The 27,443-nt window shown below is 52.2% G+C and overlaps 10 protein-coding genes across 10 annotated transcripts; 5 read left to right on the top strand and 5 right to left on the bottom strand.

The window, feature by feature from the left end:
• Positions 1 to 186: 186 nt before the first annotated feature.
• On the top strand, positions 187 to 2,176 carry EDD37DRAFT_411896 (uncharacterized protein). Its single transcript, XM_062812485.1, has 2 exons — positions 187 to 495; positions 544 to 2,176. Exons 1-2 carry the CDS (start codon positions 350 to 352, stop codon positions 2,018 to 2,020), a joined length of 1,623 nt encoding a protein of 540 aa, XP_062670335.1. The 5' UTR covers positions 187 to 349; the 3' UTR covers positions 2,021 to 2,176.
• Positions 2,177 to 2,736: 560 nt separating this feature from the next.
• EDD37DRAFT_681433 (DNA-directed RNA polymerase) lies at positions 2,737 to 5,026 on the bottom strand. The gene has a single exon (XM_062819751.1). It carries the CDS (start codon positions 4,850 to 4,852, stop codon positions 3,020 to 3,022), a length of 1,833 nt encoding a protein of 610 aa, XP_062670334.1. The 5' UTR covers positions 4,853 to 5,026; the 3' UTR covers positions 2,737 to 3,019.
• A 386-nt stretch (positions 5,027 to 5,412) lies between these two features.
• Positions 5,413 to 7,387, bottom strand: EDD37DRAFT_411813 (uncharacterized protein). Its single transcript, XM_062812482.1, has one exon. It carries the CDS (start codon positions 7,257 to 7,259, stop codon positions 5,913 to 5,915), a length of 1,347 nt encoding a protein of 448 aa, XP_062670333.1. The 5' UTR covers positions 7,260 to 7,387; the 3' UTR covers positions 5,413 to 5,912.
• A 1,010-nt stretch (positions 7,388 to 8,397) lies between these two features.
• EDD37DRAFT_650324 (UV damage endonuclease uvsE) lies at positions 8,398 to 10,653 on the top strand (the record flags this gene model as incomplete). The annotated part of the gene is made up of 1 exon (XM_062818236.1): positions 8,398 to 10,653. One exon carries the CDS (start codon positions 8,398 to 8,400, stop codon positions 10,651 to 10,653), a length of 2,256 nt encoding a protein of 751 aa, XP_062670332.1.
• Positions 10,654 to 11,335: 682 nt separating this feature from the next.
• On the top strand, positions 11,336 to 13,128 carry EDD37DRAFT_411629 (alcohol dehydrogenase). The gene is made up of 3 exons (XM_062812481.1): positions 11,336 to 11,500; positions 11,554 to 12,058; positions 12,114 to 13,128. Exons 1-3 carry the CDS (start codon positions 11,426 to 11,428, stop codon positions 12,626 to 12,628), a joined length of 1,095 nt encoding a protein of 364 aa, XP_062670331.1. The 5' UTR covers positions 11,336 to 11,425; the 3' UTR covers positions 12,629 to 13,128.
• A 948-nt stretch (positions 13,129 to 14,076) lies between these two features.
• EDD37DRAFT_411622 (uncharacterized protein) lies at positions 14,077 to 17,428 on the top strand. Its single transcript, XM_062812480.1, has one exon. The coding sequence runs from the start codon at positions 14,238 to 14,240 to the stop codon at positions 17,187 to 17,189; it is 2,952 nt and encodes a 983-aa protein (XP_062670330.1). The 5' UTR covers positions 14,077 to 14,237; the 3' UTR covers positions 17,190 to 17,428.
• A 124-nt stretch (positions 17,429 to 17,552) lies between these two features.
• EDD37DRAFT_631006 (molybdate transport system ATP-binding protein) lies at positions 17,553 to 19,900 on the bottom strand. The gene has a single exon (XM_062816625.1). The coding sequence runs from the start codon at positions 19,764 to 19,766 to the stop codon at positions 17,667 to 17,669; it is 2,100 nt and encodes a 699-aa protein (XP_062670329.1). The 5' UTR covers positions 19,767 to 19,900; the 3' UTR covers positions 17,553 to 17,666.
• On the bottom strand, positions 19,879 to 21,770 carry EDD37DRAFT_631005 (protein phosphatase). The gene has a single exon (XM_062816624.1). The coding sequence runs from the start codon at positions 21,398 to 21,400 to the stop codon at positions 20,186 to 20,188; it is 1,215 nt and encodes a 404-aa protein (XP_062670328.1). The 5' UTR covers positions 21,401 to 21,770; the 3' UTR covers positions 19,879 to 20,185.
• Positions 21,771 to 21,907: 137 nt separating this feature from the next.
• Positions 21,908 to 24,276, top strand: EDD37DRAFT_631004 (Smg-4/UPF3 family-domain-containing protein). Its single transcript, XM_062816623.1, has 2 exons — positions 21,908 to 22,328; positions 22,377 to 24,276. Exons 1-2 carry the CDS (start codon positions 22,078 to 22,080, stop codon positions 24,109 to 24,111), a joined length of 1,986 nt encoding a protein of 661 aa, XP_062670327.1. The 5' UTR covers positions 21,908 to 22,077; the 3' UTR covers positions 24,112 to 24,276.
• Positions 24,277 to 26,957, bottom strand: EDD37DRAFT_631000 (double-strand break repair protein MRE11). Its single transcript, XM_062816622.1, has one exon. It carries the CDS (start codon positions 26,705 to 26,707, stop codon positions 24,446 to 24,448), a length of 2,262 nt encoding a protein of 753 aa, XP_062670326.1. The 5' UTR covers positions 26,708 to 26,957; the 3' UTR covers positions 24,277 to 24,445.
• Between the last annotated feature and the right edge of the window lie 486 nt (positions 26,958 to 27,443).

The raw sequence follows: 27,443 nt of genomic DNA, 5'->3' as shown, positions 1-27,443 counted from the left end.
CCCAAGCTGTTACCTCTTCTGACCTATAGTCGCTCGTTTTTCTTCTTGGATTCCTGCATCCATCGCAGTTTACCTGTTGCGACTCCCCAGAAGCTCGATCCAACACCTCCAGTTTCCTGCATTGACCTTACTCCACCGACATCAAAAGGACTGTCAAAGCTTCTTACTCCGAATCCTGCCACCACGTTACGGTAACCGGTCTCTATCTACCAGCAGGACCAAGTGTGGACAGGCACGCTGGGGCTGGAAGGAGGATGAGTTCAGCATGAGCTTGGAAGAGTTGGATATATTTTGGATATTCGAATTGGGAAAACACGATTGACCAACATCCCGATCGCTTGCCTCGAGCATGACCAAATACTTGTTCCTGGGCGCATTGGCCCTTTTGGCTCCTCCTGCATTCGCGCAAAGTTGCATCTCACTACAGGGTTCGACGACGTGTCCAGCTTTCAATGCTTCCTCCATTTCAACCGATACTACTTTAGTCGGTCTATAGTAAGTGGTGCGCTGGACACCTATGTGCTCGAAAGCTGATTGTTCCAGTCCCTTTCTAGCATATGTTACGTCGAGAGAGACCTTCGACACACAATTAACGCAATATGTATCCCACGGATACGTACAATCGAAATACGTCAATTTGTTTGGTTGTGACAACATCAATTTGGGCAACACCAGCGACTACTACGCCCGATATACTTTGAGCTTTATCTGCAACGGCATTATTCAGAACTCCAAGACGCCTTGCGGCCTGTCAACCGCCGATTCACAACCTTTATGCGCCGACTCCTGTGCCGATCTGGCAACAAGCGAGGAAGAGATTGTTTCAAGCAGCCTATGTTCAGGTAAAAACAGCAATTATGCCAACCAACTTCGAGCCGACTTCACAAATTGCGCCTTGCCAGCCAACTCTATTAGTGGAAGCTGCATCTCAGGCGAAGTCAATGAGCCTGACGAATGTGGATTTGGAGGCAATTTGCAGGGCCTCTGCAATTTCTGTCGTTCGAGCACCGTCAATAGCACCGACTCGTGCTGCGTGACCTCAAATGCGACTGGCCGTTGTGAGGATGTGACCCTGCCAGTCTTTTCAACCATCTCAAATTTGCTCTCCTCTACAGCAAGTTCAACGGCATCGCCCACTAGTAGCAAGAGTGCTGGTGCTGCCAAATCTACCAGCCACCATGGCCTCAGTGGCGGAGCTATTGCAGGTATTGTGGTCGGAGCAGTCCTCGGCTTTCTACTTCTCTGCGCCCTTATCGTCCTCTGTGTCTTTTGCCTGCGTCGAAGGCGCCACGGTAGCAAAGCTGGCAGCCTTCTCAACCAGCCATCTCCGCAAAGGAAAGGTGATCCTGCCATGGCATATAATCAGCCGATGTCTCAACAAGGATATGAAGTTCTTCCCGGCGGTCGAGTGGCACGTATGTCTGCATTGCGAGACGACCAGCAGCCCGTGATAGGTCCGCGCGGCAATTATACCTCACATACGGATCCGTATGGTGACAGTCCAGAGTCGCATGAAAAGGCCGTGGGCATGGTTGGAACCAAACATGATGGATCACCTGGTACGGAATCCCAACATAACAGCTCTCCTGGCGACTTCTCCTCTCCGGAAGGTGTCGGCAGTGGTCAGTCAGAACAACTTCCTTTCTTCAAAGACTACTACTCGAATGACGACATCCATCCTGGCGATAAGGTCGCTGCGCTCTGGGCGTATCAACCTCGTGCTGGAGATGAATTCGAGCTCGAAAGAGGGGATATGCTCAAAGTTGTCGGCATCTGGGATGACGGCTGGGCCACCGGAGTGCGAATCAATGATCGAGCCGAGGACTATGATGGCAAGCATAAGGTGCAACGAGACAGCGGCGTGTCCAACGGCTCCGAGGGCCGCAACGATTCACCAACCCCTACCGGAGAAATCAAGGCTTTTCCCTTGGTCTGTGTTTGTCTACCTGAGGCGTGGAAAAAGACGGTGGAGGGTGATACTTCCACCGAAGGCGGCTCAGGTGGTTTTGCTCTCCCATGAGGATGGAGTCACACATGATGCTGCATTTACGAAGACATACGATTAGCCAGGGCGTTCCGGATGCATGGTCGATGATCCATGAGAACTACACTATTCGATAATACCAGTAATACTACGAGGACGACCTCCACGTTCCGAAGAAGCCGACCATACAATACAACCCCGGCCTTGAGCGTCGCCTTATCTGCGACAATACATGTCTGTTGACCGTTGGCGTTTGTCAATTATTCGTTTGATACCCATTGTGTATATTTCTGCTCTGCGCGCAAGCAACCCAGTGCCAATCCTCGACGGGAGCATTCATTTCAGTCATGGTGTGGGTTTTGGTGGAGCCGATCTGCATCTGCATGGTTCAGATTCAGATTCAAGAAGTCGGGATGGACTGGATTGCTCCTGCTGAAAGGTTTACTTTGTCTGTGAAAGGTCCCTGCCCTGCGATCAGGCGAGGAGAAGAGGCAAGCGTGCGCATGGAGGCGGTCAGCTTAAGGACTACAGACATCCGATGGAGGAAGACAGATGATATAGCGACTATTTAGCATTGAAAGAGCAATATAAAGTAGTACTTCGTGATGATATCCCTGTGGTCCTTGGGCCATCTCGACGAGATACCGAATCAGCCTCTTCTTGCTAGGTGTTCTCTGCTTCAGCAGTCGGACAGTGGTATGACACTATGTTGCGAGTTGATATCGTCAGACGGATTATGAAGGTACTGTCTTTATTGTGATTGTTTGAAATGTGGTATGGCAATTGCATTTGGCCCTAGTACTATGCTATGGTATCTCTCGCTAAATCCAATATATGACTTTTCGTCCCATTCCAAAACGCCTGGGTGGCCAGATTCCACCAGATACCATGCCAATGTCAGTCCCAATACCAATGCCGATTAAGGTGGACGTTGTCGAGAGTAACTCATATCATCCGTCACAGGTCATAGTCCTTTGTAAACGATCCGTCGATGTCGTTACGTTAGACCTTTTCATGGGTAGTGTACTACTCGCATCAAGCATACCCAATAACCCCATTCTCACAAGTCGTCCCCGCAGCCACACTTCCCATATCGATCAACCCGCCCTGGTCGCACATGTAAAATGCATTAGAGCCGTTACAGAATATCGCGCCGTCGGGCGTACACGGTCCGTCGTTCTGGCGCTCGATCGTGCCATTGACGCACTGCATACCTGCGGCCACGGAGCCCATGTACACGTATGTCGTTGAGTCGGCGGAGTTGGCTACGCATTGGGAGAATGTGCTGGTGCTGTCACATATGAATTCTCCTGGTGTGCAGGACGTCGCGCTGGCTGTGGCTGTGGCGGTGGATGTGCTTGATGTTGTTGTTGTTGTTGTTGTTGTTGAGGTTGTTGTGGTTGTGGTGCTCGTAGATGTTGACGTTGAGGTGCTGGCCGAAGAAGATGTTGTGGACGTTGTGGACGTTGTGGACGTTGTGGACGTTGTGGACGTTGTAGAAGTTGTGGAGGATGTTGTGGACGTTGTAGAGGTGGACATGGAAGTGGAGGTAGACGTCGTTGATGCTGTGGCAGATGTTGCATCGAACACTGCTGTCGTTGAGAACACTATTGTTGTCGTATACCCATCTGCGGAGAACGTTAACGTGGTTGTAAACACCTCCGTGGTTAAGGACGCAGTTGTTGTAGGTGTTGCTGTTGTGCTAGTTGTACTGGTCGTACTGGTCGTGGTGGTGCTGGTCGTGGAAGTCGTAGAAGTCGTGGAAGTAGAAGTCGTGGAAGTCGTGGAAGTCGTGGAAGTCGTGGAAGTCGTGGAAGTCGTGGAAGTCGCGGAAGTCGTGGAAGTCGTGGAAGTCGTGGAGGTCGTCGAAGTAGTGGAGGATGTTGTGGAGGTCGTGGACGTAGTCGAAGAGGTCGTGGAAGTTGTCGTAGATGTGGTCGTAGTCGTAGAAGATGTTTTAGAAGTCGTAAGAGGGAAAGAAGTACTGCTTGCTGTTGTGGTTATGGTTATGGTTCCGTTAGTAGTTCCAATAGTAGTTCCATTGACGATGGGGAAAGGTGCCGTTGTGGTAGAAGCTCCAGTAGTGGTGGCGTTGTATGTCACTACAATACCGATTGCTGATCCAGACGATGCTGTAGTGGTAGAAGATCCTGAAATAGTATAGCCGTCACCAGTAGCTGCAGTAATAGCGTCCGTGCCCGACACCACCTCATCACCGGGGTCAGCAAACTCCACGTCTTCGCCTTCAATGGTGGTACAGTTATTGTTCACGTTACACACAAACATGTCTGGGAGGTCATCGAATGTGGTGTCCCGTTTCCAATAACTGCGTCGGTACTTCCTAGACGGATTGGTGAGGATCTGAACACGGGCACAGTTCTGATACATCTCCCTATTTCCAACAATGTTGAACCAGGACCAGGATAAAATAGTGGAATTCGAGGCCGGAGCGTCTTCCGGTATGGTGAAGTCGTATGTCAGCGTTAAGGGGCATCCACCGATCATGGACTTGATGACCTTGAACGTCTCGCCGTTGTCGTAGGAAAGAGACAGTTGACAGGACCCTCCGTCGTGGTTTGCCGTTCCAGCTAGGGTCATGTTGTAGGTGTTTCCAGCGTAATAAGTCGCCTTGACAACATCCGCGTCGCTGTAGTTGGCCACATACTGGTAGTGCTTGCAGGAGAAATCAGATCCATCGGCTAAGAGAGGGGAGGTGTTGCTGTAATCCTTGTCCGTGTAGCTAACGTCCGGATCCAGGGGGCTTCTGAAAGGATAAGGCCAACTCATTTGCATGTGCGCTGATGTTAGGAGAGGGAGACATATTAAGACAAACGAGAGGGCACTTGCCGTGCACTGAGTGCGCGGCATGGTGGGAGGATTGTGGGGGAAGCGGAGAGAGGGAGAGGTGTAAGGACGAATGTGGTATACTGGCCTTGCGATGCAGTTTAGAAGTCAATAAAACAAAGCTGACGAGGTATGTTTTTGGTACTGCAACGATAGATGAGAGAATATAGATAACAATGCTGGTGAGGTAGTTTCGTGGTAATGCAACGATAGATGAAGAGATATATCAATGCTGGTATGTAACCAGGAACAGGTTTGAGAGTACGTTAACCTTGACTCTAGGTTTTGGAGTGAAGTTGTAGAGAGTCTGGTATGAAAGTCTGGTATGAAGAGCTGACGCGTTGAGCAAGGTAGATGAAGGTTCTTTTCTACCAAGATCAAGCAGCAACAGAGCCATGGGACAGCCACTTGAAGTCATGCTTTTCCCACTTGCATTGCCATAGACAGCAGGGATTGTACCTGCGTCGGATAGAAGCTCGTTCACCATGTTGATCTGGAGACAAGGTTGGAGAGATCTCAGGGTGGTCTGAGCGGAGGGTGGCGCCCGTTTGCCGCCCGGAGAATTATTTACCTTTGACACAACCTTAGCCATTGTTTGGCCATTCTCAGGCTTCGAGTGCCGGGAATGTGGGCTGGAGTGCCCCAAGCAACGCCCAAGCGTCTGCTCTCCATGGTGACGCTCGCTAATGTCAGCACACCGAGGCTTGGCTGACTTTGCACGTTCTGAAGATCGGCAAAAGAGGTTCAGAATCTCGTATCGGTTCTGCCATCCGCCTCGTCCATCGCTGTCGTGCCGAACATTCGCAGTGTGAATGGCTTAAGCTTTGACCCGACGTGCAGTCAAGCCATGTTCCAGAAGGTCGGGCACTGAACGTGGTGGTTGTTGTCGTGGCTCACGAGGATGGCATTCAGTCAAGCGGTAGCATCGTGATAGCTGCATGCTCCGAAAAAGGGCACATTGACACCTGTGGAAGAGACAAGATCGTCAGGTCTGTCAGTCTCCCACCGTTGGCCCCAGCGCAAAGTGCCGATGGACAAGATATGAAGACATTTGATATATCCACCAGGGCTTTCTGAGCTTCCATCATCGCAAGTTCGAGTCCTCTGGGTGGAGCAAGCATATGCTCCAATTGGGCATACATTGCCTCACGGATTTGTTCGACCTCTCCCACGCTGCCCATCTTTCGCGCATCTCCTTGCGTTCTTTGTGATCCACAGCATGATTTGTCCATGTTGACTCGTGACCGGCTGTGAGTAAGGGACCAAGCCAACGATAAACCGCAATGATCAGCCAGACTTGCCTTCTGCCAGAAGCATCAGGCGAGAGACTCTCGCGTGATTGGAACATGAATTGTGTTTTGCATGACCGGTCATAGCAGGCACCTTTACATTTCGCCCCTGATCTGCCGTCACCAAATCGTTTCCACTCGCTAATGCATGGGGGCCCTTTGACGCCTGGCGGCAGACGCTGCGTATTGATGCACGCTCGACAGAACTTGCTCAAAATGTAAGGGTCTCCCAACTTGAGGTGAGGACAAAGTCGAAAATCGAGTGCTTGAAGAGCAGCGGAAACATCTTTGGCCTGGAAAACCTCTTTATACATTCCGCTTCCCCCACTGGTCCTGGTGTTGTATAGAGGGGAAGGTACTTGGAGCAAGCCAATTTTTGAAATCAGCAATGATTGTGCTTTCGGATTCTCAAGTTCCATGAGTGAGGTACCCTTTTCAGGACGATCCGCCACACTCCTATTGCGGATCGAATTCCTGCAACGTGAACAGGGTTCCAAGGTTTCAACTCGAAAAGGTGCCTCCACCCCAGCTTTGATGCTTCGGATCGTTTTCTGATAGCCAAGTGTACGATGAGCACATAACCATACTTGTCTGCAATCCCGAAGAGTAGGCTCCTGCTTGATCTCGGCACCAGGAAATGTTGTGCGGTTATGCAATTCCTGGCATTTGCCACAGACCAGCCTGTCCAGCTCAGTTGAATCTTGATCCCTTTCTGTCATGCACAGGAAATCAAACAGTTCCTGTCCCTTCAAGACAAAGGAAGGGGTGGTATACAAGTGCAGAAACCTTGAACAACTGTGTCGCAAGGCTACCTCACTGCTTGGACTCAGGTAAGGTTGGAGAAACATAAGAAGCTCTGTTGGCAACGATAGAAATCCCGTTTCGACGTTGTTGAAGATTGTTCGCTCGGAGAACTGAGTAGCAACAGAAGGAGTCTGCAGGCGGGGCGGCCGTTCAATGAACTCGGTATCTGGTGTGAAGGCAAGCTTTGAGACAAGTTGTTCGTCGGATGGGGACAAGGACAGCGGATTGCTTGGCCATGGCTGCAGGTTGACTTGGCCTTCATCGTCGTCTTCTTGTTCCAAGCCTGGCGCAGACTTGGTACGAGAAAGCTTTCTTCGGACCCGCTCAAACACTGGCATTGTCGCAGAACCTCTGCAAATAATACGTGGTAGGTGACCGCTGGAAACGGATATCAATCCCGTCAGGTGTCGAACCCTGAAGTGGAAGACCAGCACCTCATACGCCTAGTAGTTCAAGTAATAACATTCTGATATCGGGGCGGGGTCCAGGCAAGCAGAAGCTAATCAGAAATCATTCGTCTAAGCTGCAAGGTGACTCGTAACAGAGTAAAATCAATGCTGACTCGATTTGCCACGGAGCAGTGTGAAATAATATCAACAACTTTTGGCGGCAGGTGGGATGATAAAGGAGGAGTCACTCGAGCAGGTGGTCACTGGCCAACGTAGCCGAGGGGCACAGCAGTAGTTCGAGCTGCTGGCTCTAGACATAGGCAAATCACGATCTGGAGTGAAGATTGGGCGGGGCATTGCCATTTAGAGGAAGCGGCATGCTTCGGCAGGCCCTAGGCGACGGTTAGGCTGCTGATCGCTCCATGTCGCAAGGGGTCGGTAGAGGCCGAGATCTGGCCAGAGGAACGTTAATGCAGGCTCAAAGGGCGAGAGCGATGAAAGTGGTGGCAGTGTATCCTGGATGAGCCCATGGTCATCGTAAGTTGTACGCAGTACTCCGTACTTGTGGTGTTGTCGAAGTGGTGGACGGCGAGACGGCAGGCTGGATGATACTCAGATGGATCTGCCCATCCACACCCCTTGTGCGATAAGTGAAGGACCCCTCAAACGCGTCGATCGATGGGTGGACAGAGCGCGTAAAGTGCCAAGGCTGAAGCGGAGAATCGACGGGCGTCGAGGAGAGTTCCAGTGCCAGTGACCACGGACCAGAAAAAGTCCATGACGTCGTGACAGGAAAAAGATGCGTCAACTGCTCGTACCTGACAAGGCTGGTAGGAATGCAAAAATCAATTCTCGGTATTGGAAAAGGATGAGGCTCTTGCAGATGAATTTTTGTCAAGGTGGCAGCCAGTTGTACTGCTAGAGATTCACTAAAAGACCTCGAATGATCACCACAAGACTGAGAACAGTCATAGCATCTAGACAGCTTTTATTGAATACCAGTCTCAATAGATGGAATTCCTGCTCTGCTGCCCCTAGTCTTCGCCTTGATTTGCGACCATCACTCTCGTCGCTGGGATTGCACAGCATGGCAAAACGCAAAAGATCTTCAGCGGCTGACCTTGATGCTGCTGTTCCTACGCCTAAGACTCTCCCTGTCAACGTTGCTTTAGTGGCATCATCTATGATGCCGCCTGAACCCGTTCGACGCACAAGTTCTAGAAGAGCATCCACACAGGCTGCACCTGCGGATATTGACACAAATCCCGACACCAACCCCAAGATTGAGGACGCTCCAGACGCCCTTCGAGCTTCACCCGACGCAGAACAGAAGCCTGAGGGCGCAACGAAGAAGAAAAGGAAGACGGCGGGAGCTACAAAGGTAAAGAAGGAGGCCGACGAACCTGAGGTAAATGATGTGGTAGAAAAGGCCAGACAGCCTTCACCTGCACCCAAGAAGGCTGCCAAGAAGGAGGATGATGTCGATCGAGCAGATCCAGAGGGCGAGGACGATGAAGCTGCCGACCCAGAAGAGCTCAAAGAAGCTTTGTCAAGACCGCCACCAGTCAACAGCTCGTGCCTGCCTTTACCCTGGAAAGGTCGGATAGGCTATGCCTGTTTAAACACCTACCTTCGGGCCTCGAATCCCCCGGTCTTCTCGTCACGAACATGCCGCATTGCGTCCATCCTTGAACATCGTCATCCGCTCAAAGATCCCGACCAACCTGAGCACGCGACCAAGAATAGACCCGACAAGGAACAACCAGCAGACATATCAAGAGGTCAAGCATATGTGGAAGCGCTAGGCCTGGCCAATGCCCGTGACATTCCCAAGATGTTGCGCTGGAACGATCGATATGGCATCAAGTTCATGAGACTGTCTTCAGAAATGTTTCCATTTGCCAGCCACGATGTGTATGGATACAAGCTTGCTCCATTCGCATCGGAAGCACTAGCAGAAGCAGGACGTGTGGCAGCAGAACTTGGACATCGCCTGACCACACACCCTGGACAATTCACCCAACTTGGGTCACCTCGGAAAGAGGTTATCACCGCATCGATACGGGACCTCGAGTATCATTGCGAATTGCTCGACCTACTCAAAATGCCTGAACAGCAGAACCGAGATGCTGTCATGATCTTGCACATGGGCGGCATATTCGGGGACAAGGCTGCCACCATTGAACGATTCAAGCACAACTACCGTGCCCTGCCCGAAGGCATCAAGGCTCGTCTGGTCTTGGAGAACGATGATGTTTGTTACAGCGTGCACGACCTCCTGCCAGTATGCGAAGAGCTCAACATACCTATGGTGCTCGATTACCATCATCACAACATCGTATTTGATGCGGACAAGATCCGCGAAGGCACGTCAGACATCATGAAACTGTATGACCGAATCAAAACAACCTGGACCAAGAAGAGAATCACCCAGAAGATGCACTACTCCGAACCGACACCGCAGGCGATCACAGCACGACAGAGGCGCAAACACAATCCGCGAGTAGCAACTCTCCCACCTTGTGCCCAGGATATGGATCTCATGATCGAAGCCAAGGACAAAGAACAAGCCGTCTTCGAGCTCATGCGCACGTTCAAGCTACCAGGCTTTGACACCTTCAATGACATCTTACCATATGTTCGCAATGACGAGAATAAAGCATGGAAGCCTCCCAAGCCCAAAAAGACCGCGAAGAAGAAGTCCAAAGCCGCAGAAGTGGATGAGGAGGATATGGATGAACCTGAGATCGAAGCACAGCCCCCACCACTCATTCCCGATACCGAAGTCGGCATGGGTGGTCCGGAAGGTCGTGTTTACTGGCCGCCAGGCATGGAAGAATGGCTCCGTCCAAAGAAACGCGAAGTTAAGCCACGAGACCCGGAAAAGGCAAAAACGACTGCTGAACGAGCTGCCGCGAGAAGGGCTGAAAAGGCGGCATGGCAGGCGGCTCAGGAGGCTGGCAATGCCGCAGCCTCGTTGACAGATGCTTCGGCCAGTGTATCTGCATCGGAGCTTGTCGATGGGGACACGAGTCTCGACCTCGAGAAAACCAAGTCTGTGTATAACATGACCAAGAAGCAGAAACCTGCGCGAGCACCTCGGTCGGCAAACAAGAAAAGTGTGACGTCAGTGCCCACACCAAGCTCCAGCGGCCTCTCTGATCTCGACGGCGAAGACGACGAGCCGGACATCGACATGCCTGATCTCACCGACGCTGATGAGAACGCTGTGGCTCCACCCCCAGCTAAGAAAGGTGGAAGAAACGCGCCGATACGGACGACTGGTGGGAGGGCTACGAAGAGGAAGGCCGTTAACTATGCTGAGGGCGACGAGGACGACTAGACTCTCTTGAGGCTCAAATGGCAAGCGATTCTAGGCCATGTATACTAGCTGTTTAACTATGTGATTGGAACTTTTGTATACTGCCCACGTTGCACCCCTGCAGTAAAGCGACTTATGTGGGAAGGACTGGAAATCTGAATACCACTTACTCGGACATTCGACCACCGAGGCACATGCTTCGACACCATGCCCGCCGGTCCATCAGTCTCCGTGGGGATTGTATTTTCTCCAACGTCCAAACAACCCCTCTATGCGCCGGGAGTGTCGGCAGGATGGCCGATCAAGCAGGAATGACTTTTGTGGCCCGTTAAGCAATTCAACGAGACGTCTTGTTATTGGCGCATTCGGGCCGGATTCAAGGTTCCTGACCTCAGTCTGACAAAGGTGTTGTTGATATTCTCGGTATGTCATCGAAGTTAGACCCCGCGTCATAATGACATTTTATTTCCATACTTTTGGACGAATTTGAGATCCGGCGGCTCCCAGGAAACTCTGTACTGAAGAGAATGAAGCCAGAAGTCCATGAGACAGCTGGAATGAGCTGAGAGAGGAAGGCTGAAGCAACAGAGTCTTCACAGTTTGTCAGATCCATACGTCACGATATCCATACTGGTGATGTAGGTCGTACTCGTAGTCTGGATAAATTCAGGTCAAAATAAATCTGTCTCTTGCCAGTACATTCTCTTTCCCTCTACTTACTCAATCCCCAAAGCAATTGAACAACCCTTCTTCGTCAAATCAATCTCTAGAACATACGACCACATTCACAACCATGGGATACCCTGACACCTTTGAAGGTTTCCGCATTGCGGACCAGAAGAAATGGACTGACTTCAAAAAGGAGGAGGTAAGTTAATCGAATACACTGTTCATTGCCTGGTCACTGACAACACTGTGCAGTTCAAACCCAAGAAATTCGGAGAGCACGACATCGATATCAAGATCGAATGCTGCGGTGTCTGCGGCTCCGACGTCCACACCATCAACGGCGGCTGGGGCGAGGCACCTCTACCCATCTGCGTCGGCCACGAAGTCGTCGGCAAGGCTATCAAGGTCGGAGATGAAGTCAAGACCGTGAAAGTTGGAGACCGTGTCGGTGTTGGTGCTCAGATCTGGGCTTGCCTGAAGTGCCCTCAATGCAAGAGTGACAACGAGAACTACTGCCCACACCAGGTCGACACGTACGGTGCCCCATATCCCAAAGAAGTCGACCCAGATGAGACCATCTCGCAGGGTGGATATGCCTCGCATATTCGAGCCCACGAGTATTTCGTCTTCCCTATCCCTGACGCCATCCCCTCCCACCTGGCTGCACCCATGCTGTGCGCCGGCTTGACGACGTATTCACCTTTGGTGCGGGCAGGAGTTGGACCTGGAAAGAATGTGGCTATTGTCGGCCTAGGTGGTAAGTGATATTCCACATATTCCACTATAAAGTTCCGCTCTGACATAAATAATAGGGTTGGGTCACTTTGGAGTCATGTGGGCCAATGCTCTGGGTGCAGATGTTACAGTCATTTCTCACTCTCCTGGCAAGAAGGAAGACGCTCTGAAGTTGGGCGCAAAGGAGTTCGTGACCTCAGATAAGAAAGGCTGGGCCGAACCTCTTGCCTTCAAGTTTGATTTTGTCCTCAACACAGCGGATGCGACACACACCTTTGACCTCACTGAGTATCTGTCCATCTGCAAGGTCAACGCCACATTCCACCAGGTTGGACTGCCAGACGAGCCTCTGCCAGCTATCAAGTCTCAGATGTTCATGAGCAATGGTAGCTCAATCGGTGCATCTCACATCGGTAACAGACCAGAGTGTCTTGCCATGTTGAAGCTGGCTGCCGAGAAGAAGCTGCACCCTATGGTGGAGACCATCCCAATCTCGGAGGAAGGATGCGCGAAGGCCGTATCAGGAGTTAGCAATAACAAGGTTCGTTACCGATACACCTTGACCGACTACGACAAGGTTTTCGGATCTTGAGGATGAAAAGTCTGGGGTGAGATAGATCACGAATTATGATGAGTTGAGAAAAGAAACCATCAGCGGGGCAGCTTCCCGGAATGAAAACCCATACACATGAAACCGCAATTGATCATTTCTGCTGTGCTACGAACCGACCTGTCAAAGCGGCTCGTGGTCCTTTGCGATATGCGAGTGCTTTTGACGCCTTACAGCTAGGTTATTTTCGAGGTGAAGCACGTACCGAAATTCGCCAAATTTCTAGCGCGTATTGAGCATGTAACTGGCCTGATACCTAGTTTCGCCATAGATGAATTGACGTTATAAGGATGGAGCACTGATTGCGTATCTTAGGATATGAAACAGATGGAAGCGAAGTTGTCATTCTGTCTACAAGTATACTGTGAACGAGCGTGGAACGCGAATGGTATATTGGGCCTTCTCCATATCTCTATGACTGGCATGGTCTAATCCAAAGGAAGCGGTAAAGCTATCCAGTGATCATCTTTTAGTTAGGTTCAGGATACCCTGCTTCCTCGGACAATTCGCGTGCTCTCGGTCGTGCTTCTCTTTACGAGGTACTCCGTAGTGCCGGCTGCATGGGATCAGAGATCCAGCTTGTGTTTCAGAGATGCATGATGCTTCGATCTTCCAGTTAGCGCCCAGGAGTTGAGAGTATAACCTCTGCCGGACTTCGGTTCATATCTTGGACTTCCAATGGACACTTTACCACAGTAATACTGACCAACTGCCCCGAGGGAGGTCAAGTAGTGGGCGATGATATGAACGAGACGAGATAGCAGTCTGCAAGGGATGACTTAGCTCATGGGTTCGCGTCAATGCCAGTGACCAGCCATCTGTCACAATTGATGTCAAGGAATCGTAGCCGAAGCGGTGGGTTGCAAACGGGCGGTTGATCGACAATGTTCGGAGGCACCAAGAGGCGCTTGATACGCCCGCTTGAGGGAGGTGCAGGTCAACTAGGGCACGACTAGGCTAACTAACCACCAACTGAGCGTACTACTGTAAGGCAAGTCGCGGCACCTCTCTGATCTCCCCCGACAGAACTTTCAACCATGCCGCCATCTTCATCAGTAACTTGGGGGAAGTCCCTTTTTGACAGCGGCGATTGCCAACCAGGTCCAATTCGTTCATCGGGCCATCCACTATCGCTAGACGGCACCTTCCAGTGCTTTTCCAGGTCCCAAGTCCGCAATTAAGTAGATGCGCTATCTTTTGTTCCTTCGTCGTCGTTCCTCGCACCAACCTCCTGCCCCTGCCAATCCATTTTGCGTGCCCTGCTCCCATCGCTCGGTAGCGGCGATAATGGACTGTTGCAATCTCGATCGCTGGTGAGCAATTCCAGAACACTTCGTACACGTCGCGACGCAGCCTCGTACCCTGGGTTTCCTCTCCTCCCGGCTATCGTAGCCTTGACCTGACTCACCCGAACCTTCTTCCCGCGGAATTCGCCATACCCGTTTGGGATGTTCAGATCTCTCGCAACCTCTCCGCAAGACACGGCTTGATCATGTGTGCTGCGGGAAAGAATACGAGCCGGGCCACGGGTCACATCTAAATCAAGAAAAGCAGAGGTGGAAACGGCGGAGCGCTTGAGTCGAACAACGATATGGATTCCAGCTTAAAGAGGCTATGGACTCGACGCAAGAGCAAAGGTGGAGATGCCATGTTCGATTCCAGTGTTGGCAGTCTCAGAAAGAGCCAGAGTCAGAGCACTGATCAGACTGGAGGATGGTCTATAAATGGCAGTCCAAGATCGGCTTATGCCCGGCCAGGCAGCTCAATGGAAAGGGCCAACGGCCACCTCACACCCAAGTCCACCCCTACAAGCCCTATGCGACCGACGTCGAGCAGCAGAAGACTTCCGATGCTGGTGAGTGTCTCGCGACCATCGACTTCCGCATCGCGACCGGGAACGTCCGGGAGCGGCAGTCTGATGAAGGCAGTTAGCCGCGCTGCTACCGATGCAGTAACGAGGGCAGAACAAGAGTACAGGCAATCCGCAGAATACTACACGAGAAATAACCGCCGGCAAAAGGCTCCTCGTTATATTGACATCTTCTCCATCTCCAATACAAACGGAAAGAGTCCTACGATGGGGTATAATGAGGACATTGCGGAACGCAATCTAGATCTGGCTCGCGTTGCCCTCGAGGGAAACACTCGAACCCATTCCACCACGGCCTCAAAGTATGCGGAAGAAGTGGCCACTAGAAATGCGTTCCCACCTTTACCTAGCAGTAGTAGCCTCGAAACACCGATTGCGACCCCTCGACAGGACTTCGATGATATGCATACCGGAATTTTGGAATACACTAGCAGCAGCAGAATGAGCGATCAGTCACCAGTATCTGGTGAAAGAGTCGAAGCGCCAGGACCATATATACCCAACTCCATCGATGCCCGGCTGCCGAATGAATCAACGTGGGAAGCGCAGCCACGTTCTTACGGATCATCGGTGGATGTACGAGGACACGACATTGGAAGAGGCCGTCCAGCGCAGAATTCTCAACGTAAGGAGACAGCGTCAGAGGACACATCAGAAGGAATAGTTGCCGTCAGATCCCCAGGTCCTTCTTCTAGGCAACAAGAGCGAGATGATCTATTGCGTAAATACCAGCTCTCACCAACGGAGATCATGCCGAATCGATATACGGATCATCCCCAACCCTCTCGACCAATTACGTCGATGTCGGCGAACCGTACAAATGTCACACATCGAATCGACTATTCTGTCCGTTCGCCATCGAGCTTGAGCAATGCATCGTCGGTCAGGCGTGCGATAAACCTCCCTCACCGTTTGATCATGGATTTGACTGGCAATGATTCAGATGTCTTCTCGGAAGCGTCTGCTACGTCTACCTACAGCTCGTCCCCTGTGGTAGAGCAAGCTAAATTTGACACGATGCGAAGAATGCAGGGCACCGTAATGACGAGTCCGAGGCCCGAAGCTGACAGAGACGTGCCGCGAACGGATTCTTTGCTCTCTGAGCAGATGTCGTCTTCTGCTGAGACGGCGCCATCGCAGCCGCAAACACACGATGTGACACAATCATCAGCGTCACAACCTCTCGCAGGAATTACTCGTCTCACAAGCGGGTTTTCGCCTGTCAGCACTGTTGCATCCTTGCCGCCCCGTGCGAGTATCTACTTAGAATCACCCGTCAAGTCCGTCGCTGCTGGGACGAGGAACCTCGTGGTATCAGCCGGTCCACAAACAATGGGAGAGTCCGCACACCACGTCCCAAGCGGACAACACTTTTCAGACGATCGTCGCTATGAAGACGAAAAGGAGGCTGTAATACAACACGAACCACCGTCCACAGCACTCACCCCTGACTCACCTGCTCGGAGAGGGGCATTGAAAGAAGTCTCCATGGCTGGAAGGGGACCAAACCACAACGATCCTGCGAAAATCCCGCAACTTGACGGAGCTTCGGTTCAAGCAGGGGAACAATCTAGCCCGCCAATCGCTAGGCAATCCAATGTGCATACAACACCTGGAAAGCTTCAATCAATTGACGTTGTCGATCCGAGTCAAGCCTCTGGCGTAACTGCCCGCGACTTTGCAAGCACCAGTACCATGTTTCCCCTCACAAGTGCCACCAAATCCACCGTACTAAACAGCGAGGGAAAGCCCAAGTCTGTAAGGAGTAATCGGACTAGGTCTGCGACCCATGATCCCAACAGTGGCAGAAGCTCGGGGAAGAGTCCTAAGCTCAACATGTACCAGTCAACCTTTGATGAATCCGGGTTCGCTCAGAAGCAGGCCGAAGCTCGCGCTGCTTTGATCCGGCTCCAAGAGAGTTTGAATGAGAACTTTCTCCCAACACCATCTCCTGCACCGCTCGTACAAAGCTCCAGAACCAATACTCCGAAACACAACTTCTCCTTTAGCGATGGGAAACCCGTGGCTCCATCCACCATTTTCGCTCAGGTCGGAAGCTCATCGCCAGTGTCACCAGCGGTTGAGCAGACGACGAAGGAGAATACATCGAACGCTACTTATCATTCTCTGACGACAATGTCGGATACCGAAAATATACCCAATGGCGTTACTCCCAAGGCTTCTGTGCTGAACGTCGAAGATCGTGGTAGGAGTAAAGGGGCAGAGCTGGATGGTCCTGGCCCGTCCATTGTAGGCCTTGAGGCATTGAACAAACCTTTACCGATGCCGCCACCGCTACACGTCAACGGCATTCGCTTCACCAAGCAGCATCAACCGGTGCCACCTAGTCCCGGCGAGGTATCTCTGTCGAGTTTTCCCATTCCAGTCTCATCTCCACGACAATCCCAGGCTTCATCTGCACAGGCTTCGTCCTCGAGACAGAGAGCGAATTCGGCGGATCCACAATCTGGTCAATCCATCACGTCACAATCACAGTACAAATCTCACCACTCACACCAGAGCAGCAGTGGTGGTACAGGTCGTGGATTGCGCCGTCAGTCCAGCCTGCGAAGCCAGGCCAGCAGTGCTTCGGCGTTCAGCATTCCTTACCACATGATCCCCGACCGGTCGAGCAGTATTCGCGACCGATCTGTCATGGAGGAGTCGGAATAAGCGCGGACTTTTCTTGGAGCATGCATTCGATGCAGTCCAATGTCACGCCGATTCTCTTGAATTGTGCTTTGTGGATATCGGAGTCGCAAGCGTCGTTCGTAAAAGAGAGGTCCAAATGCGTGTTTGGTGTTCTGGCATGTGTCCTACCACTTTTACAATATTGATGAAATGACATATTTCTCTCTTATGTAGCCTTTTTGAGCTATTCCGGCGAATTTGGAAAGAGGATGATCTGGATCTATCGTATCACTACCCCAGATATTCGACGATCGAAGACGGGAAAGATTATGTTTGGCTAGCAATGGTCCTTTTGTCAATGTCTCTTGAGATACCACATATATATTTATGATTATACATCCTGGTATATACATTTTGATCTAGCCTTCCAGTGTAGATTCCTTTCCAGAGCCATATCTATCGTAGCTTTATATAATCGAGGCCAGTAGGTGCCATAGTATGTACAATACAGTGAACGTATCACAGACCCCAGACCTTCATCCAACCCTCATTCGTCCTGATACCTCCCTTGACTGTTCGTCCACCCTCGACGTCTCGCCCGTGCTCGAGTACTTCCTCTTCGCCAGGTAGACGGAGCCACTCGTCCACCACGGGAGGAATCTCCTCTCTGACATGCGACACCACGACCAGGGCCTGTGCAGATGTGAGGCCGGGGAATTGCGTATCCGTAACGCCAGACTCGATAAACGACATGGCCTTGTCGCGCGTTTCCGCGGATAAACCTGAGAAGGCCTCGTCCAAGATCACGATGTCAGGCTGTTTTATGATTGCGCGTAAGAGCAACAGGAGACGCTGTGCACTGAAGGGCAACGAATTGAACGCGTGTGTCGATTTATCTGATGCCCAGTCCAGATCCGGAGAGGGTTTGGGACTGTCTTGTTGCAGTTCAGCCTGCCAGTGCCGCAAAAAAGTATTGACCATTTGCGTCCGTTCGGGCGTGAGTTTAGGTTTACTCGCGTATGTTTCGGCCCACGAGGACTCCAGCACGCGCCGGGGCGGGAGGTGTTTGGGGAAGAAGGCGTGGATTTCGGGCGAGGAGTGGCCTATGCGGGATTGTATCTCCCAGAGGGATAGGCCTGGTTTGCCGGGCGAGGGGAGACGTATGCGGCCGAAGAATTTGATGGGGAGGCTGTAGGATTGGGGGTGGTCGGAGGTCAGGAGGGAGAGGAGTGTGGTTTTGCCGGAGCCGTTGGGGCCGAGGAGGGCGAGACGTGTGCCTTGTCGGATTGTTAGGGTGAGGCCGGGGGGTGTGTGGCCTAGAACGGTTTTGGGGCCGTATTTTACCGTTACTGAGGATAGTTCGATGAGGGGGTCGCCTTGGGAGGGGGGAGGTGAAGAATCGGTATTGGATGTGGAAGGGGTGGAGGTTGATGAAGGAGGTGTATCTCGTTTTGAGGGGTTGGAAAGGAGGGAACTGTCGTCCTGAGAGGCGGCAAGGAGGAGCTGGTCGAGGCTGTTCCGCGGAGAGGGTTGGCTAGTCTCGATAGCTTTAGACCACGATTGGTGAGTGGATGCGGTGATGTCTTGTGTGAGGAGCTCGTGCCTTGATATGCCTTTGCTGGTGAGTTCGTCGCCAATGCCGGACGGCGGTGTACCGTATGTCTTTACGATTTGCTCGAGGATCTTGTTGTCGGAGCTTGACTGTGCTTGGGATACGACCTCCGCCCACTGTCGAAGACTGAAAAGGACATGCTGCTTCGCGCCCATCAGCGCTACCGTGTGGTTTGGGCCGAGAACGACAAGGTGCGTGATCCAATCTGGGATGGGGTCTTGGGGTCGCAATCCAAGGAGAAGAAGAGGCGACGACTTATGCGCCAGTCGTTGCAGCATGGGTGACAGCGTGACCAGCGTCGGTGGATCCAAGCCCATGAATGGTTCGTCGAGCAGGAGAAGCTTCGGCTTACCCAGCAGCGCTTTTGCGATCCTTGATCTTCGGGTTTGTCCATTACTCAAATTGCTCACTGGCATGTCGAGGAGCTTTTGCAGACGCAGGTCCGCGATAGTCTGGTCGAGGAGGTTGAGGTCGACATGTCGCTCCTCTGCACTTTGCGTTGGGTTCAACTCCGTTTCTCCTTTGAGGTATTGCAGGACCGACCAGTCTGTTTCCTCTCTACGGCTTTCGTATCGAGCACTTAGATAGGCGCCTCTTATTCCTCCACCTGATGCTTGCCCCTTTGTATTGAAACCGACATACTGTATTGCCCGCGACGGTATCCGCAGGTGGTGATCTTTGCGATCATCAATGGCACCGGAGGCCAGGTACGGGTATGATCTTGCATTCGGCGGGAAACATAGATGTGAACCCCTCAGGATTTCGAGGAATGTGGTTCCATCAGAGCCACTGATGACGGCCCAGTGGTTGTCTCTCCGTTCAGCAGCCTGGTCCTGGGTGGCAGGCAGCTCGAAGGTCAAGTTCGGGAAGAGAGGTGGATTGGAGGAGGAAGAGTCTCCGCCATGTGCTGCCGGATGCTCTCTGTAGAATGTGCCATTACGAATTTGAATCAGGTTCAACTCGCCAGCTCTCCGAGCGGAGGAGAACAAAGCAAGTGTCCTTCGCATAGCCCTTACATCTGAACGAGAACCTCAACATCGGGACAAAAAGTCGTAGAAGTTGGGGTATCCCTCGAAATTTATCTCCAACGGCGGGGAGGAGCTCGGGGAGCAGGACTCAACTCCGGAGGACTCACCTACCAGGTAGGTGTTATGGCGTGCCAGAAGTCATCTACAGACTACAGTATGGATCAATATGCCTCTGTGCACAGGTATTTGGGTATCTCTCGGCTTATTGAAGCCTAGCACTATCATCTAGCTCTTGTGAAATAATGTACAGTTGTTGCGGCCTGCGCCATTCATCACGCCTCGCTATGCTGAAAACCGTGGTATCTGCAGCAGGGCATTGGGCCCTAAAGGTCGTTCAAGCACAATCCAAGCACAATCATTGTTTCTCTCAGTGTCTCCTGGAAGTCATGGCATTCTTGCTAAAGGAAGTACTCGTTGCGTCCACCTCTCGAGGGTGGGACGTGTCGTAGCTCGTCTTTGACGGCGCTGAACAGCTTGAATGTCGGTTTCATGTCTTCGCCAATTTCGCATACGGACGCTAGGTTGCCGCATCTGTAGCAGTAGTTCGGGGCACTCCATACTGTGACCACATCTTGACTCTTGAAGTGGTATTTGTAGCCTTCGTTGACCAATTGATGTGCTCTTGCAATGAGGTTCAGTCCATTGACGTGACAGAATTCCTGACTGACTCGATCTCCGAATAACCAGCCAGCTCCTCGTGGTGATACTGCCCATGTCTCGACGTCTTCTGGATCGGACCATACAAGATCGCAGAATGCACCTTCATGTGGGATTTCCTGCGCGCGAGCAACGACTCTGACTTGATCAAGTGTTCGGATTTCCGGTGAAAGACCCCCGTGTACACACAAGACCTTGCCATCAACAATGGCTCCAAGTGTCATGAAGTCGAAGACCTGGCAGCATGCTTTCCATACTGAGGTGTTTCCATATTTCTGTACGCATTCTTCGTAGAAGCCGTACACTTGAGTGATTTGACGAGATTCGTGATTGCCTCGGACTAACGTGATCTTTTCGGGATATTTTGCCTTCAGGCATAAAAGGAGGGTGAGTGTTTCGAGAGAAAAGTATCCACGATCGACGTAGTCTCCTAGAAAGATGAAATTGGCATTTTGTCGTTGGGATATGACATTCCCAGATTCTGATCGCTCGTCTTCGATTTCAGATTGTTGTGATGAGGGTATCTCTTCGGCATCGCTGACTTCACTGCTCTTGTCGCCAGTTGGGTCAGGATGTTGTGTGCCTCCGAGTCTCATCTTCTTCTTTAATTTTGGGTTCGTGATAGTGGTGGGAGGTTCGATGTCTGCGGAGGTGATGATGTTTGCTGGTGTCACGGGTGTTTCTGGTGCTGATTCGTTTGGCATGCCTCCTGCGACTCTGAAAAGCTCGAGTAGATCGTAGAATTGTCCATGGATGTCTCCGCAGATCGTGACTGGCGTCGAGACAGGTTGAATGTTTGATTCTTCCATCATGTATTCTTTGACGATCTCGCAAAGCTGTTTCATGTGGTATTCTGAGAGGTATTTGCAGTTCTTTGCTGCATCGAGCCACTCGTCTGGGCCTGCGGAGCGCTTGAGGCGCGCTGGGCCTGGGACTGGGACTCTGACTGCGGCCATTGTTGGACCTCGTCAATGATGATTTGGCGGGAGGGAGCGGCCGCGGTGGTGGTGGTGGTGGAGGAGGTGGAGGGAGAAGATTGAACCCTTGGCGGTTCAAATGGCGGCGCACGCAGCGACCTCACCAGGTCAACGTAGTCAAACACCCGTCCTGGCGGGAGGCCGAGAAAGAGCGAACGGTCAAGATGGGTCACGTTGCGTGACCGGCGGCGACGGGAAGGAACGGGGGAGGGGGAGGGCGATGGCGAGGGCGAACCCTCCGTGTTGTCTTCGTCGAAGACCGGGAATGCCTCTGCGGCGGCCGCTTGCTCAAACGCGGCGACAGCGGCAAAGGAGGTCGTTGGTGGTGGGGAGGAGGCGGAGGGGATGCTGTCGTCGACAGCGGTTGATGGTGCGGCGGCCAACGAAGACATGATGGTCACGAGATCTCGGAAGCGGAAAAAAGAAAGTCCGAGAGGGAAACTTAGCCGAGTTATATAGGATGCCGACCAGCACCAGCGCGAACAAACCTCACTTCTTGGCAGACATGAACCGCGCACTCATTGGTCGATTGTGAGTCATTATGATGTCGCCCGCCTCATGAATATCGTCAGAAAGTCAAGTGAAACGAAGGTGAAAGACAGCTGAGCGGATCTAAGGTTGTCCTCTCACTGACAAGTGAGATAGATACACCAACAATGTCACACTCTACGAAAGGCCGCGCGGGAGGCGTCTTGCCCGTGAACGCAGCAACGAGGAAGAACGCATCAGCACAATCTACGCCGAAGTCGTCCTCAAGAACTCCCGCTCCGAGACTCAGATTGGTTGTTAGGCGACTACCACCAGGCTTGACCGAGACTGAATTTTGGACCGTCCTTGGCGATGACTGGAAAGTCGGAGCTGGGAGAGTCGACTGGGCAGCCTTCAGAGATGGCAAGATCTCAAGAGAGTGAGATAAGAATTGGCCTCACCTGACGCGACACTGACCAGATCGCAGCCCAGCAAAACCTTCACGACCAGCTAGAGCATACATCAAAGTGAAGGAACAATCATTGCTCGAGTCGTTGTCCACAGTGGTGAAACAATCATCATTCCAGGACGCCAAAAACACGACAAAGGACCCTTGCCTACTAGGACCTCCATCTCTAGAATTTGCCCCATACAACAAAATACCAAGTGGGCGTGGCAGAAATGATGGCCGACAGGGCACGATCGACCAGGACCAGGAATTCATTGATTTCTTACAGAGTCTCACCGAGCCGGTCACTAAAGCAGCTGCGAATGGAGCAGACGTAGGGGACTCCAAGGACAAGGTCTCAACCACGCCTCTTGTCCAGTTTATCAAGGAGAAAAAGGCAAACAAAGCGAAAGAGGCGTCTCAGGCTAGAGCAGCTAAAGCTCGTGAGAACAAGGATGCCAAAACCACCAAACCGGAGACTCGGTCGCCAGTTGTTATTAAAGGTAAAGCTGCGCCAGCTGCGGAAAAAGAGCGAGTTGCCAAAGCCACCGAAGATGCAGTCAAGGCAATTAACAAATCAGTTGCTGCCATGCAAAGCAAACAGCAGACCTCAGCAAAGGGCGATGCGAAGCAGCCTGCAAAGGAGACACAGCCTCCCGTGCCAAATGCGACGCCGCCGAAGCGGGAGCGCGAGAGAGGAAACGCAAGCGCCGCCGCACGCATGCTTCAACGTGATCTGGGCTTGGTAGCCAAAGAGAACAAAACACAAAGAACTCCCAAGTCCTCAAACGCAACCAGCAACGCCGAGACTACGTCGTCATCCTCACCGAAGCCTGTTGCTGCTCCCACAGCGCCGAAGTCAGACTCCACTGCTGAGCAAAAAGGGTCCACTGCCTCTGCGACGACCGCTTCAGCCCCAACAGGTCCGCGAGCATCACGCACACCCAGTGCTGCATCAGCGAAGCCTTCTACAACACCTTCACAACGACCAGCGAAATCTGCACCTCAGCCTTCTACCGGAGCAAAATCCGCCTTCCTCAAGCATGCGAACCCGTCGCAGGGCATCACCGAGGAATTGCTACAGACGGTGTTCCAGGAGTTCGGCACGATTTTGCGCTGTGAAATTGACAAGAAGAAAGGGCTGGGGTATGTCGACTTCAGCGAGGCCGAAGGTTTAAAGAAAGCGATGGCTGCGAGTCCGGTCAAGGTTGGAAATGGCCAGGTGGTCGTGCTCGAGAACAAGTCGCCATATGTGAAGCGCGGTGGTGGTGGTGGTGGTGGTCAAGGCACTGAAAAGCAGGCGAATGCCCCTTCCGCAAAAGCTGCAGCAAGTGCTTCCACGCAAAACGAGTCAGGGAAACCACTTTCACCTGCAACTAATGTCCCGCTCAAAGAGACCACAGCACCGCCTACACCGACCGCGCCCTCCGCTCTTGCCTCGACCACGCCAGCGACGACGGCACCAGCTGGGGCCACACCACCAACTGCACCGCGAGGCACACCGCGTGGTGGCGGTGCAAGTGGAAACCGAGGGGGTCGGGGTGGTGGTGGTGGCGGTACCGGTAGCGGTGGGGCAGCTCGAGGAGGCTCACGCGGTGGCGGACAGGGAGCCAAACAAGGACAACGAGGAGGTAGGGGTGGGAAGCGTGGTGGTGCAGGTGCAGCTGGAAATGGAAATACTGCTTCTTCAGCAGACGGTGGTGCGAGTCCTGCTCCTGTTCCAGCTTCGGCCCCAACTCCAGCCAAGGCTAAAGAAGAAGCGAAGAAGGACTGAATGCCATGTGCTCAGAATGGTGCAACAATGTAGGTAGAAGCTACGTGGCTTGTGAGCGCAGCGCAGATTCCCATTCTGTATGTGTGAACGGTACCATGCCAATGTCTCTTGCTTCTACGAGGTATATAGATACGAATTCAACAGTGATTGGAACGCAAAGAAGCAATTTGGGTCTCTTCCTCTTGATAGCTATGTCTCAGCTCGCTCTGGTATCCTCACAACTGCCTTAGTCATGCTCAGTCGCTTTTTGCTTTTGATTTATTACAGAAACATCATATCATGCCTTCGTCCTCGACCGTGTGTCAACTCGCCACACACAGCACTGCAGAGTCCTTCATCGTCTTCTGCGTGTCGCGGGGATAGGTTCAAATGCATCATCATCTTCTTCGTCCTCGATATCATAGTCTGCACTCTGAGGCCGAGCATTCCGACCACTACCATTACCCAGGATACTTGCCTGTGAATGCGTGAAGCTGAGTGTCGACTGCTTGCCTCTCGACGCGGCGGCACGAGCAGGCGGTTTCTTCGCTGGAGAAACGGCTTTCTTAGCCCTCGTGCTTGATGCTGGTGCAGCGGCGCGGCCACGTGTGCTTGTGCTTGCTGTACCGTTTTTGCGCTTGTCAGGAAAGAACATGGCTTGGGAGTCGTCTTCTTCATCCTCGTCATCAAGCATGACGACATCGTCCTCTTCCTCTTCGTCATCATCGTCATCATCAGGTACAGCTCTTTTCTTTCCTCTTGCCGTCGTCGTTGCGGTTGTTTTGGCTTTCTTGGGTGCGGGTGCCTTGCGTGTCGAAGCTGCTGTTGCTCCTCGGCCGCCTCGTCCACGTCCCCGTCCTCTTGTCGCGGTCTTGGGAGCAGGCGTTCCGTCCTCTTCCTCTTCAACGTCGTTAGCATCCTCCAGATCTTCAGATGCACGCTCTATAGCGCCGGGCTGCTCTTCCCATGGTCCGTCTAGGTCGCTGTCCCATCCGTCGGGCTTGGGCTTGAAGCGCGCTTTGTTAGCGGAGACCTTAATCAGACCTTTTGCGAACAACTCCTCCATTCTGGCACGTTGCTCATTTATCTGCGTGGCCAAATCTTCATCCTCCTCGTTGTCGTTGGCATCAGTTTGGAGCTTCACCAGGTTTTTGATCTGGTCTGCCAGAGATTCGTTCACGAACAGCTCCATGGCGTGCTTGTCATCCTTGTTTACGTATTGACTGACTGCATCGCCGAAGTAATTCTGAGGCAGGATAGTGAGTGATTGTGCTTGGAGGAACTCATGCACTAGCTTTTCAACCTGGATGACTTCAACACCTTGAAACTTCGCCATTATTTCTCGGTCTGCCTCTTTGTCTCGGGCAGCACGAGCGGCCGCGTTTTTCTTCTTGATATGGAATTGGACGACATCGTTCGTATTGGCAACTCGACTGGTGAAGCGTTGCGAGAAGCGCTGGGGATTCTCGATGTCAAATTTGCCCACACCTTCAGGCGCACTTGTCTCGACCCTCAGGCGGATTAGTGGTAATGGGCATTCTTCGGGCTCATCAGCATCGTCCTGTCTCTCTTCCTGTGCTTCTTCCCATTCTTGTTGCGCCTGCACTATCAAGTCCTCAACGATTTTGATGAGATGTTGTGTCAGCAGAGCGCGATGTTCCTCTTTGCTTTTGGCAATCTTGACGGCTTCTTTGTCTGTACTGAGAGAGATGTCTTTGTACACGAAGGGGCGTACGGTCTTTAGCCGGATTGCTTCTGACTTCATCTCTCGCCCAGTGATTGTGACAAGAGCGACATGCTTTGAGACGGCCTCACCAGGCATCAATGAAGTGGCAACGGATGAGCCTGGTTGCATGACCTGAAAGTCCATTTCAGGGTTCCATGTCGGCTCGATTATGCATTCGTGCTCGTGGCCCCAGATGACAAAATCGAGAAAGTCAGGCAGGAAGGACTCGGGGAGGTATGATGTTTCTGTGTGGGCGTGATGGTTTTGATGGACGCAGATGACATTGTACCAATCGCCCATTTGCGTGCTTGGCCGATGGAATTGGACCTTGCTATCTCGAAATGTACGGTGAAGTCTCTCGTCGCGGACGTTGGATATGCCATAGAGTGCGAGTTTGGTGCGGCCTTTCTGTATGAGGACGGGCTTGACCACTATGTTGTCACTCTCCGGTGTCTTGCCAAAGTAGTTGACGAGGCCGGAGACAGCGAGTAGGTCCAATGCGGCGTAGTGACCTTCACCTGTGGGATCATCATGATTGCCGTGGATGGAGAAGACTGGAATCCCGACATTGATGTTCGGGTCCTCATAGTTGACATGATCAAAGGTGGCGTCAAAATGTTCAGACTCATCACTGAGCATTTCCAGTTCGCATGGCTTATCACTAAGGCAATTCAGCCGTATGGAGCGCATGACATTGTACATTGATTTCCGGGAGGGTTTGTTCTCGTGGAAGAGATCGCCGGCTAGCAAGACCATATCGACATCTCGTTCCTTCGCCAGACACATGATCTCATGAAAGGATTGCCATGAGTCGTCTCCTCGGATCGGATCTCGCTCATGAGCGCCCACATGATTGTCGGTGGCAACGAGGATTTTGATTGTGTCCGCCATGATGTTCTGTACCAACAGAAAGTGGACAAGGGGACCACAAGACGAAGCAGAAAGAGCGTCAACCAGGCGGTACTCGATTCAGAAATTAGCGTGCTTGCTGCCTGCTTCTGACCGCGTGGCGACGTGCCATATGGACCAGGGTAAAGTGTGGACGCATACACATCAAGTGCAGCATAGGATTCTATGGCGGGCTTGAGTGCAGCATCTTATTGACTGCATTGTATCGTAAGTACGTCTCACTAGTCGCGTAGCATCTTGCATGGTGGAAGTGGTGAAGTAAAAGGCATATTATATAAGCTGCCGGTGATCGTGATCCGGCCAATGGGAATCGACTCTGAGAAGATGGTGTTGATTCTTCTGAACTGCGTAGATATGACTCCATCCTCGCTTTTCTCCTTCTTTTGCATTGAACACACACGCGATTACCTCGAATCCGGCTCGTCCAGCGCTTCTACAGACTGACCCAACACTTGGTTCAGTCTCGCCAACCCCCTATCTCTACCACAAATCCTTTTATGCAACCTGCGCCTTCCGAAGTCTTTCAAAACGCGACTTTAGTAGAGCAACCTGAATCCCCCTCGCCTCCCACACAGCATGGATTGCCAGTCAATGTGCTCCAGGGCTCTGATGGCACGCTCTCCCCGAGTAGCCCCGGAGCGCCTTCTTCAGTCTCGGACGATAACGACTCCAACTCCGTCGCCTCGGGAGAGACTCACAGGGGACGAAACTCCCATGT

Source organism: Exophiala viscosa (genome assembly GCF_022695815.1).
Source record: "Exophiala viscosa unplaced genomic scaffold EDD37scaffold_5, whole genome shotgun sequence".
Lineage (NCBI taxonomy): Eukaryota > Fungi > Ascomycota > Eurotiomycetes > Chaetothyriales > Herpotrichiellaceae > Exophiala > Exophiala viscosa.
The sequence above is the reverse complement of the archived record's forward strand: the minus strand, read 5'-3'. Positions and strand labels throughout refer to the sequence as shown.